Source organism: Sylvia atricapilla, chromosome 27 (assembly GCF_009819655.1).
Source record: "Sylvia atricapilla isolate bSylAtr1 chromosome 27, bSylAtr1.pri, whole genome shotgun sequence".
NCBI classification, from domain to species: Eukaryota; Metazoa; Chordata; class Aves; order Passeriformes; family Sylviidae; genus Sylvia; species Sylvia atricapilla.
The window spans coordinates 777,619-789,373 of NC_089166.1; the positions used below are offsets into that span (position 1 = coordinate 777,619).

The 11,755-nt window shown below is 59.9% G+C and overlaps 1 protein-coding gene across 1 annotated transcript in view; it reads left to right on the plus strand.

Annotated features, from left to right (window-relative positions):
* LASP1 (LIM and SH3 protein 1) overlaps positions 1 to 9,564 on the plus strand; it is a 30,381-nt gene extending 20,817 nt beyond the window's left edge. Inside the window, exons 4-7 of the mRNA XM_066336843.1 lie at positions 3,328 to 3,435; positions 6,517 to 6,664; positions 7,872 to 7,966; positions 9,022 to 9,564. Coding sequence (XP_066192940.1) covers positions 3,328 to 3,435; positions 6,517 to 6,664; positions 7,872 to 7,966; positions 9,022 to 9,195 — 525 coding nt within the window. The 3' untranslated portion in view covers positions 9,196 to 9,564. The remainder of the gene's footprint in view (positions 1 to 3,327; positions 3,436 to 6,516; positions 6,665 to 7,871; positions 7,967 to 9,021) is intronic.
* Positions 9,565 to 11,755: the final 2,191 nt, after the last annotated feature.

Consider the following 11,755-nt stretch of genomic DNA (forward strand, 5'->3'; position numbering starts at 1 on the left):
GATGCCGGAAGTTTGGGATGCAGGAGAGATAGGATATGGAGTGGTGGGATGCAGGAGGTTTGGGATGAGGAACAGTGGGATATCAAAGGTTTGGGATACAGAAGGGAGGGGATCCAGGAGGTTTGGGATAAAGATCTGGGATACAGGAGGTTGGGGATGCAGCTGGCAGGGAGGTGGCAGAGCTGATCCAGGGGGAAGCTGCCAGACTGGATCCCAAACAGCCCCAGATCCAGATTAGGATCTCAATTCCTCTCTGCCTTTGTTTTCCCTGCCCAGGGAGGCTCCTGTTTGCCAAGCTCCAAAGGTTTGTGTTTCTTGGAGCTCTCCAGGAGCTGCTCTGGGTTATGGACAGTCCCTCTGCTGGTGGCCTGGGATCTGATCTGGGCAGGGAATCTGGGATCTGGGATGGATCTGGGCAGGGAATCCGGGGTCTGGACAAGGTGACAGGGACAGGGTGCGGAATCTGGGATCTGGGATGGGAATCAGGGATGGATCTGGGCAGGGTGACAGGGACAGGGTGACAGGGACAGGGTGACAGGACAGGGCATGGGATGACAGTAATGGGATGGCATTATTGTCATCCCTGCAGGGTGACAGGGATGGGACATGGGCACCTGCAGGGACAGGGTGACAGGGACAGGGTGACAGGGATGGGGACACTGGGCACCTGCAGGCACAGGGTGACAGGGACAGGGTGACAGGGATGGGGACACTGGGCACCTGCAGGCACAGGGTGACAGGGACAGGGTGACAGGGGACAGGGTGACAGGGATGGGACATGAGCACCTGAAGGGACAGGGTGACAGGGGACAGGGTGGCAGGGCCAGGCCAAACCACAGCAGTTCCGTGTCCCTCCTCTGTCCCCTCTATTTGTGTCCCCAAGGAGACACCTCCCGTCCCACTCACAGGAAGCTGCTGGATAATGATGTCCTGGGGAGGCCAAAAGTGTCCCCAAAGTGCCACCCTGGTGCCCACAGGCTGCTCGTCCAGCCCACGTGTGGCAGGGAAATTGCAGCTTCCCATCCTGGGGCTCCTTTTCCGAGCCTTTCCTGGCAGGAATTTGGGCAGGGCCCTTCCTGCCCGAGGGGGTGGCAGCTGCCACTCCTGTCCCTGCTGTGCCAGCTCCTGTGTGTCACCTCAGTGCTGGTGACAGCACGGGGAGGGTTTGATGTGCTGGGCTGTGATGTGTGAGGAGTTTTTCTGGCTCCCTTTGGACGCACACGGAGGGAGCAGCTCCAGTTAATTGTGGGGCTCATTTTAATTTATTCAATCACTGTCGTTGTCACCGTGGTGGGGACACTGCCAGGGGGTTTTGTGGGGCTGAATTCCCGTGTCCTGAGCACCAAAAGGGTGTGGAAAACCAAAGGAAGATGGAGCAGGGTGGGATTTAGGGGAAAAAATTGGGATTTATCAGAGGCTCTGCTCGCTGTTGGGGTTGGCTCAGTGATTCCTTGTCACCTGTCACCTGTCCCCTGCCCTGGGGACAGCATCCCACCCTCCAGAGGGAAATATCCCTCGTGGAAAACACCGGGATGGAGGGAAAACCACAGCCCTGGGCAAACTGGTGGCTCCAGAGGGACTCTCTGAGCCTGTCCCAGTGTCACCAGCTCGGTGTCACCTCCCAGAGGTGGCTGGAGGTGCCCTTGGAAGGCGGCAGGTCCCCAAAATCCCTGGAGATTTGGAATGGTGCCCCACAGGGAATTGAAATCAAACCCCAAAGAGAGAGAGGAGAGGCTCTTCCTGCCCAAAGGAGTGGGGAAAAACCTGGAAAATCCCTTTTTGGCATCGCTGGGGACGCTCTGGGATGTTCAGGGACGGTCACAGAGGGTCAGGGATTTTCAGGAATGCTCAAGGGGTTTTCAGGGATTTTCAGGAATGCTCAAGGGGTGGTTTTTTTTTTTACAGGGATTTTCAGGAAAGCTCAGAGCAAAAATGCTCAGGGATTTTCAGGGGTGTTCCAGAATGCTCAAGAGATTTTTCAGGAATGCTCAGGGGTGCACTGGGGATGCTCAGGAATGCTCCAGGATTTTCAGGAATGCTCAGGGAGGCTCAGGAATGTTAAGGGGTAGTCAGGAATGCTCAGGGAATTTTTTTCCAGGAATGCTCAGGGATTTTCAGTGATGTTCCAGAATGCTCAAGTATGCGCAGGGATTTTTCAGGAATGCTCAGGGATGCACTGGGGATGCTCAGGAACGCTCAGAGATTTTTTTCAGAGATTTTCAGGGAGGCACTGGGGATGCTCAGGAATGCACAGGGATGCTCAGGAATGCTCAGAAATGCACAGGGATTTTCAGGAGTGCTCAGAGATTTTTTTTCAGGGATGCTCAGAGATTTTTTTTCAGGGATTTTCAGGGATGCTCAGGGATTTTTTTTGAGGGGTGCTCAGGGATTTTCAGGAGAGATTTTTTTCAGGGATTTTCAGGGATGCTCAGAGATGATTTTCAGGGGTGCTCAGGGATTTTCAGGAGTGCTCAGACACTTTTTCAGGGATGCTCAGGGATTTTTTTCAGGGATTTTCAGGGATGCTCAGGGATTTTCAGGGATGCTCAGGGATTTTCAGGGATGCTCAGGGATTTTTTTTCAGGGATTTTCAGGGATGCTCAGGGATTTTCAGGGATGCTCAGGGATTTTTTTCAGGGGTGCTGAGGGATTTTTTTCAGGGATGCTCAGGGATGATTTTCAGGGGTGGTCAAGTATTTTCAGGAGTGCTCAGACACTTTCAGGGATGCTCAGAGATTTTCAGGGATACTCAGGAATGCTCAGAGATTTTTTTCAGGGGTGCTCAGAGATTATTTTCAGGGATGCTCAGGGATTTTCAGGAGATATTTTTTTCAGGGATTTTCAGAGATGCTCAGGGATTTTTTTCAGGGATGCTCAGAGATTTTTTCAGGGTTATTCAGGGATGCTTAGAGATTTTTTTTAGGGATGCTCAGAGATTTTCAGGGATACTCAGGAGTGCTCAGACATTTTTTTTCAGGGATTTTCAGGAGAGATTTTTTTCAGGGATTTTCAGGGGTGCTCAGGGATTTTCAGGGGTGCTGAGGGATTTCCAGGGGTGCTCAAGGATTTTCAGGGATGCTCAGGGATTTTTTTTGAGGGATTTTCAGGGATGCTCAGGGATTTTTTTTTTCAGGGGTGCTCAGGGATTTTTTTCAGGGATTTTTCAGGGGTGCTCAGGGATTTTCAGGGGTGCTCAGGGATTTTCAGGGGTGCTCAGGGATTTCCAGGGGTGCTCCGGGGCCGCTCCTGCGCGGGGCAGGAGCTGCTGTCCCTGGGGAGGCCGTGGGTCGGCCAGGGGCTGTGCCCCAATGTCCTGCTCCCGCCCAGATCCGCTACAAGGAGGAGTTTGAGAAGAACAAGGGGAAGGGGTTCAGCGTGGTGGCCGACACCCCCGAGCTGCAGAGGATCAAGAAGACTCAGGATCAGATCAGCAACGTGAGTGCTCCTCACCCCCCTGGGACACGGATGGGACATGGACACACACTGCTGGGATATTGCTGGGACACGGCTGGGACATTACTGGGACACGGCTGGGACTGGGACAGTGACACTGCTGGGACAGTGACACTGCTGGGACATTGCTGGGACATTGCTGGGACACGGCTGGGACAGTGACACTGCTGGGACATTGCTGGGACATTACTGGGACACTGCTGGGACTGGGACAGTGACACTGCTGGGACACTGCTGGGACATTACTGTGACATGGCTGAGATATGGACACTGCTGGGACACTGACATTGCTGGGACACTGCTGGGACAGTGACACGGCTGGGACACTGCTGGGATATTGCTGGGACACTGCTGGGACACGGCTGGGACACGGACACTGCTGGGACACGGCTGGGACATGGCTGGGGCTGGGACAGTGACACTGTTGGGACACAGCTGGGACATTGCTGTGACATTGACACGGCTGGGACAGTGACACTGCTGGGACACTGCTGGGACTGGGACATTGACACTGCTGGGACATTACTGTGACACGGCTGGGACACAGATGGGACATAACTGTGACATTGACATGGCTGGGACATTGCTGGGACATGGCTGGAACTGGGACATTGACACTTCTGGGGCACGGCTGGGACTGGGACAGTGACACTGCTGGGGCATTACTGTGACATTGCTGTGACACGGCTGGGACATTGCTGTGACATTGACACGGCTGGGACAGTGACACTGCTGGGACACTGCTGGGACTGGGACATTGACACTGCTGGGACACTGACACTGCTGGGACATTGCTGGGACACTGCTGGGACACTGCTGGGACATGGACACTGCTGGGACACGGCTGGGACTGGGACAGTGACACTGCTGGGACACGGCTGGGACTGGGATATTGACACTGCTGGGGCATTACTGTGACACGGCTGGGACATGGACACTGCTGTGACAGTGACATTGCTGTGACCTCCCCGGGGCCGGCAGGAGGCGGGTGGGCAGAGCTGCTGACAGATGGCCTGGAAACACAAATCCCTGGAATGGCCAAGTCCTGGGAGTCACAAATCCCTGGAATCCTGGGCTGGAGTCACAGATTCCTGGAATGACAAATGCCTCGAATCACGAATTCCTGGAATGACAAATTCCTGGAATGACAAATGCCCAGAACCACGAATTCCTGGAATGACAAATTCCTGGAATGACAAATGCCCAGAACCACGAATTCCTGGAATGACAAATTCCTGGGATGACAAATTCCCGGAATGACAAATTCCTGGGATGACAAATTCCTGGAATCATCCTCCATCTCGTGCCCTGTCCTGGCTCCTCCATGGTCCCACACGGCCGGGAAGGGTTTGGGATGCAGGGGATGGAGCTGTAAGCCTCATTAACAGCACCGAGTTAATTGGTCATTTATCCCCCTCACACCCCCGTGGGTGGATTAACCCTTCCCTTCCTGCCCGCCCTGGGCTCCCCTCTGTCCCAAAATCCCCAAAGGGGGAATTTGGGAATTTTGCTGCGTGTTCCCTTGGTTTGGGGGGTGAATCTCATCCCAAAAAAATGCCTCATCCCCCCAAAAAAATTCCTTATCCCCAAAAAAAAATTCCTCATCCCACCCACAGGCCACTGAAATCTCCTCCTGGCTGTGCCTCAGACTGCTCTGGGCTGGGAGAAGGAGCCCCCAGGATTTGGGGACACCCCTAAATGTCCCCATGTGCTTTGGGCTGGGAGAAGGAGCCCCCAGGATTTGGGGACACCCCTAAATGTCCCCATGTGCTCTGGGGTGAAGGAAGGAGCCCCCAGGATTTGCTGGGGTGTCCAGCACGGCCGAGCTGGGATGAGGTGCAGGATCCTGGAATCCTGCAGGCTGGAAAAGCCCTGGGATGCCCCGTCCCCGTCCCCAAGTGCCACATCCAGGAGGGTTTTGAGCCCTCCCAGGGCCGTGGAATGACGGCTGTGGGCAGCCCCGAGTCCCTTTCCTGCAGGAATCCCCCGGAATTCCCAATCCAAACCGCCCCTGAGGCCGTTTCCTTGTCGCTGGGACAAGCTGCTGAGGGCCGAGCTGTGACCTGTCCCCTCCTCTCTGTCACCTGTCCCCCCTCTCTGTGCCCTGTCCCCTCTCTCTGTGCCGTGTCCCCTCTGTGCCCTGTCCCCTCTCTCTGTGCCCTGTCCCCTCTCTGTCACCTGTCCCCTCTCTCTGTGACCTGTCCCATCTCTGTGACCTGTCCCCTCACTGTCCCCTCTCTGTCACCTGTCCCCTCTCTCTGTGCCCTGTCCCCTCTCTGTTCCCTGTCCCCTCTCTGTGCCCTGTCCCATCTCTGTGACCTGTCCTCTCACTGTCCCCTGTCCCCTCTGTGCCCTGTCCCCTCTGTTCCCTGTCCCCTCTCTGTGCCCTGTCCCCTCTCTGTGCCCTGTCCCCTGTGTCCCCTGTCCCCTGTGTCCCCTGTCCCCTGTGTCCCCTGTGTCCCCTGTCCCCTGTGTCCCCTGTGTGCCCTGTCCCCTGTGTGCCCTGTCCCCCGTGTCCCCTGTGTGCCCTGTCCCCTGTGTGCCCTGTCCCCTGTGTGCCCTGTCCCCTGTCCCCTGTGTCCCCTGTCCCCTGTGTCCCCTGTGTCCCCTGTCCCCTGTGTCCCCTGTCCCCTGTGTCCCCTGTGTCCCCTGTCCCCTGTCCCCTCTGTGACCTGTCCCCTGTGTCCCCTGTCCCCTGTGTCCCCTGTCCCCTGTGTCCCCTGTGTCCCCTGTCCCCTGTGTGCCCTGTCCCCTCTCTGTCACCTGTCCCCTCTCTGTGCCCTGTCCCCTCTGTGACCTGTCTCCTGTGTCCACTGTCCCCTGTGTGCCCTGTCCCCTCTCTGTGTGCCCTGTCCCCTGTGTTCCCTGTCCCCTCTGTCCCCTGTCCCCTCACTGTCCCCTGTCCCCTGTGTCCCCTGTCCCCTGTGTCCCCTGTCCCCTCTGTCATTGTCCCCTGTGTCCCCTGTGTCCCCTGTCCCCTCACTGTCCCCTGTGTGCCCTGTCCCCTGTGTCCCCTGTCCCCTGTGTCCCCTGTCCCCTGTGTCCCCTGTCCCCTCTGTGCAGATCAAGTACCACGAGGAGTTTGAGCGCAGCCGGATGGGGCCCAGCCCCAGCGAGGGCTCGGAGCCGGAGCGCCGCAATTCCCCCGAGAGCGGCGGCTACCGGAGAGCGGAGCAGCTGCCGGGGCACCACGGGCCACCGCCGGCCAGCGGTGAGCCCCGGGACACCGCGGGGTGTGGGGGGACACCGCGGGGTGTGGGGTGACACCGCGGGGTGTGGGGTGACACCGCGGGGTGTGGGGTGACACAGCGGGGTCTGGGGGCACACAGCGGGGTGTGGGGTGACACAGCGGGGTGTGGGGTCACACAGCGGGGTGTGGGGTCACACAGGGGTGTGGGGTCACACAGCGGGGTGTGGGGTGACACCGCGGGGTCTGGGGTGACACCGCGGGGTGTGGGGTGACACAGCGGGGTGTGGGGTGACACAGCGGGGTGTGGGGTCACACTGCGGGGTGTGGGATCCAGCTAAATCCCGGTCTGGGGTCACACAGCGGGGTGTGGGGTGACACAGCGGTGTGGGGTCACACAGGGGTCTGGGGTCACACAGCGGGGTGTGGGGTCACACAGGGGTCTGGGGTCACACAGGGGTGTGGGGTCACACAGGGGTCTGGGGTCACACAGGGGTGTGGGGTCACACAGCGGGGTGTGGGGTGACACAGCGGGGTGTGGGGTGACACAGCGGGGTCTGGGGTCACACTGCGGGGTCTGGGGTCACACAGCCGGGTCTGGGGTCACACAGGGGTCTGGGATCACACACACAGCGGGGTCTGGGATCACACACACAGCGGGGTCTGGGATCCAGACAAATCCCGGTCTGGGATCCACACAGAGCCTGGTCTGGGATCCACCCAAATCCCATTTAATGGATCCAGACACTGCCCAGTCTGGGATCCACCTAAATCCCGATTCAGGGTCCACACAAATCCCAGTTCAGAATCCACCCATCCCACTTTGAGATCCACCCACATCTCAGTTCATGGATCCACACAAATCCCAGTTCAGGGTCCACCTAAATCCCGTTTAATGGATCCGCCCAAATCCCAGTTCAGGGTCCACCCACATCGCAGTTCCTGAACCCATCCTTCCCTCCAAATCCCAGCTCATGGATCTGACCTTTCCCTCCACATCCCAGTTCGGGATCCACCCAAATCCCAGTTCCTGAAACAATCCTCCCCACATCCCAGCTCAGGATCCATCCTTCTCCCAACACCCCAGCTCACAGATCCCGTTCCCTGCCCACCCCGGTTCAGGATCCCGTTTCCCTGCCCACCCCGGCTCACAGATCCCGTTCCCTGCCCACCCCAGTTCAGGATCCCGTTTCCCTGCCCACCCCGGCTCACAGATCCCCTTTCCCCACAGTTTACCAGCAGCAGCAGCCTCCATCCCAATCCTACGGCTACAAGGAGCCGGCAGCTCCGGCCTCTTCCCAGCGCAACGCCCCGCCTGGAGGGGGGGTGAGTACAGCCCCCAATTCCCACCCCAGGGGTCCCTCTGCTCCTCCAGCCCCCCAGAATTCCCACCCCGGGGGTCCCTCTGCTCCTCCAGATCCCCAAATTTCCCTCCCCAGGGGTCCCTGTGTCTCCCCAACCTCCCAATCCCCCCGTGGGGGTCCCTCTGCTCCTCCAGCCCCAGGAAAAGCCCTTTGGATGCAGCGTGCTCCGAGCCGGCCCTGGGGAGGGGCTGTGACCTCTGTGTCCTCAGGAAAGGGCTGTGACAGTGACACCCATGTCCCCTGGGGCTGTGACAGTGACCCCGGTGTCCCCTGGGGCTGTGACAGTGACCCCCATGTCCCCTGTGTCCCCCAGGACTGTCACAGTGACCCACCCCCGTGTCCCCTGGGGCCGTTCAGTGTCCCCTGTGGCCATGCCATGTCCCCGGTGTCCCCCGGCACTGTGACAGTGACCCCGATGTCCCCTGGAGCTGTGACAATGACCCCGATGTCCCCGAGGATGTGACAATGACCCCGATGACCCCCCAGAGCTGTGACAATGACCCCGGTGTCCCCAGGGCCATTAAATGTCCCCTGGGGCGGTGACAGTGACCCTGATGTCCCCCCGAGGCTGTGACAGTGACCGTGGTGTCCCCAGAGCTGTGACAATGACCCCGATGTCCCCAAAGCTGTGACAGTGACCCCGATGACCCCCCAGAGTTGTGACAATGACCCCGGTGTCCCCCCAGAGCTGTGACAGTGACCCCGGTGTCCCCAGAGCTGTGACAATGACCCCGATGCCCCTGGAGCTGTGACAATGACCCCAATGACCCCCCAGAGCTGTGACAGTGACCCCGGTGTCCCCAGAGCTGTGACAGTGACCCCAATGACCCCCCAGAGCTGTGACAGTGACCCCAGTGTCCCCCCAGAGCTGTGACAGTGACCCCGGTGTCCCCAGAGCTGTGACAATGACCCCAGTGTCCCCAAAGCTGTGACAGTGACCCTGATGACCCCCCAGAGCTGTGACAATGACCCCAATGACCCCCCAGAGCTGTGACAGTGACCCCGGTGTCCCCGCAGAAGCGTTTCCGGGCCGTCTATGACTACACCGCGGCGGACGAGGACGAGGTGTCCTTCCAGGACGGTGACACCATCATCAACGTGCAGCAGATCGACGACGGCTGGATGTACGGCACGGTGGAGCGCACGGGCGACACGGGCATGCTCCCGGCCAACTACGTGGAGGCCATCTGAGCCCCGGGGACACGCCACCGGAGCCCCGGGGACACGCCACCGGAGCCCTGGGGACACGCCCGGCCCGTGTGTCCCCTCCCCGTGTGTGTGTTGGGTGTGTGTGTGGGTGTGTGTGCGGTGTCTCTTGTCCCCGCCTGCTCCGCCCTCGGAGCTGTGTCACCTCTGGGTCCCCTCAGTGTCACCTCTGGGTCACCTCAGTGTCACCTCTGGGGCACCTCTGTGTCACCTCTGGGGCACCTCTGGGTCACCTCTGGGGCACCTCAATGTCACCTCAGTGTCACCTCAGTGTCACCTCAGTGTCACCTCTGGGTCCGGTTCTGTCCCCAAAAGGGACGGAGAGGCCACGGCAGGAGGGAATTCCCACTGTGGGGACAGGAGAGGGGCTGATCCCGAGGGTTTTTCTGGGATGGAGCAGCAGCTCTCCCTGCTCCAGGATCATCCCGAGGGTTTTTCTGGGATGATCCCGAGGGGTTCAGGGGCTCCCCCTGCTCCAGCCCGGGCCGGTCCCTCGGCTGCTCGCGGCTCCCCGCCGTCTCTGCTCTTTCCTGCAGGAAAATGTTCCCTGAAAAGCTCCAGGAAAACTCCTGTGTCCCCCCTCGGCATCCCGGGCTCCGGACAGCCCCGGGCTCTGCCCCGTGCCGGCCCTGCACAGAGCGGGCTGGGCTAAACTGGGCTGAACTGGGCTGGGCTGGGCTGAACTGGGCTGGGCTAAACTGGGCTAAACTGGGCTGAACTGGGCTGGGCTGGGCTGGGCCGGGCTGGGCTGGGCTGGGATCAGCCCCCCTCAACTGGGGATTGGCCCCTCTGGAACTGGGATCAGCCCCCTGGAGCAGGGATGAGCTCCCCAGACTGGGATGAGCTCCCCTGGAACTGGGATCATCCCCCTGAACTGGGACCATCATCCCCCTGAACTGGGATCATCTCCCTTGAAACTGGGATCATCCCCCCCAGACTGGGACCATCCCCTGAACTGGGATCATCTCCCCTGAACTGGGATCAGCCCCTCTGGAACTGGGATCACCCTCTGAACTGGGATCACCCCCCTGAACTGGGATCACCCCCCTGAACTGGGATCATCTCCCCTGAACTGGGGTCACCCCCTGAACTGGGATCATCCCCCCCAGACTGGGACCATCCCCTGAACTGGGATCACCCCCTGAACTGGGATCAGCCCCTCTGGAACTGGGATCACCCCTCTGAACTGGGATCACCCCCCTGAACTGGGATCACCCCCCTGAACTGGGATCACCCCTCTGAACTGGAATCATCCCCTGAACTGGGATCAGCACCTCTGGAACTGGGCCCAGCCCCTGAACTGGGATCACCCCCTGAACTGGGATCACCCCTGAACTGGGACCACCCTCTGAACTGGGATCACCCCAGACTGGGATCACCCCTCTGAACTGGGATCACCCCCAGACTGGGATCACCCCAGACTGGGCCCAGCCCCGGCGGCTCCGGCTCTCTCTGGGCCGGTCTCTGGGGTCTCCTGGGGGATTTTTTCCTCCCTCCCGGAATTTTCCCGCTTCTCTCCTGCTGCTGCTGAGCGCTGCCACCAGCCTGGGCGTGTCCCGGCTGACTGTCCCCAGGGGGATGTGACACCCCGAGCCGCCCAGCGCTGCTGGCAGCTCTTTGGGATGGCGCCATGGACCAAATCCTCAAAAAAGTCAAAAATCCCGTCGCTGTCCCCTGCTCCTGTGGAGAGAGCCGGGGCGGGGCCGGGAAAAACTGGAACTGGGCCGGGAGGAGAGGGGCAGGGGGTTCTGTGTCCCCTGGGGCTGGGACAGTGTCCCCTGGGGCTGGGACAGTGTCCCCTGTGTCCCCTGGGGCTGTCACAGTGACCCTTGTGTCCCCAGAGCTGTGACAATGTCCGTGCCCAGCAGGGCCTGGGGACAGTGGGGTGACCCTGGTGACACTGGGTGTGTCCCTGGTGACACTGGGGTGACACTGAGAGTGACCCTGGTGACACTGGGGTGACCCTGATGACATGGGGTGACCCTGGTGATACTGGGGATGTCCCTGGTGACACTGGAGGTGACACTGATGATGTCCCTGGTGACATGGGGTGACCCTGGTGACACTGGAGGTGACCCTGGTGACACTGGGGGTGACCCTGGTGACACTGGGGATGTCCCTGGTGACACTGGAGGTGACCCTGGTGACACTGATGATGTTGCTGGTGACACTGGGATGTCTCTGGTGGCATTGGGGGTGTCCCTGGTGACACTGAGGGTGACTCTGGTGACACTAGAGGTGACCCTGGTGACACTGGAGGTGACACTGGGGTGTCCCTGGTGACACTGGGGTGACACTGGAGGTGACACTGGTGACATGGAGTGTCCCTGGTGACATGGGGTGTCCCTGGTGACACTGGGGTGTCCCCGTGGCTGCGCTGTGGAGCCGGGACATTCCCAGGCAGCGGCTCCACTTTCGCTATTCCCACAAAAAAACCGGGACCAAGGGACCAAAGCGGCCTCAGGGGACACTGCAGGGTCCTGTTGGGGACATCGCCGGGCCGGGAGGGGACCCGCGGGGACAGGGTGACACCGGAGAACTGCAG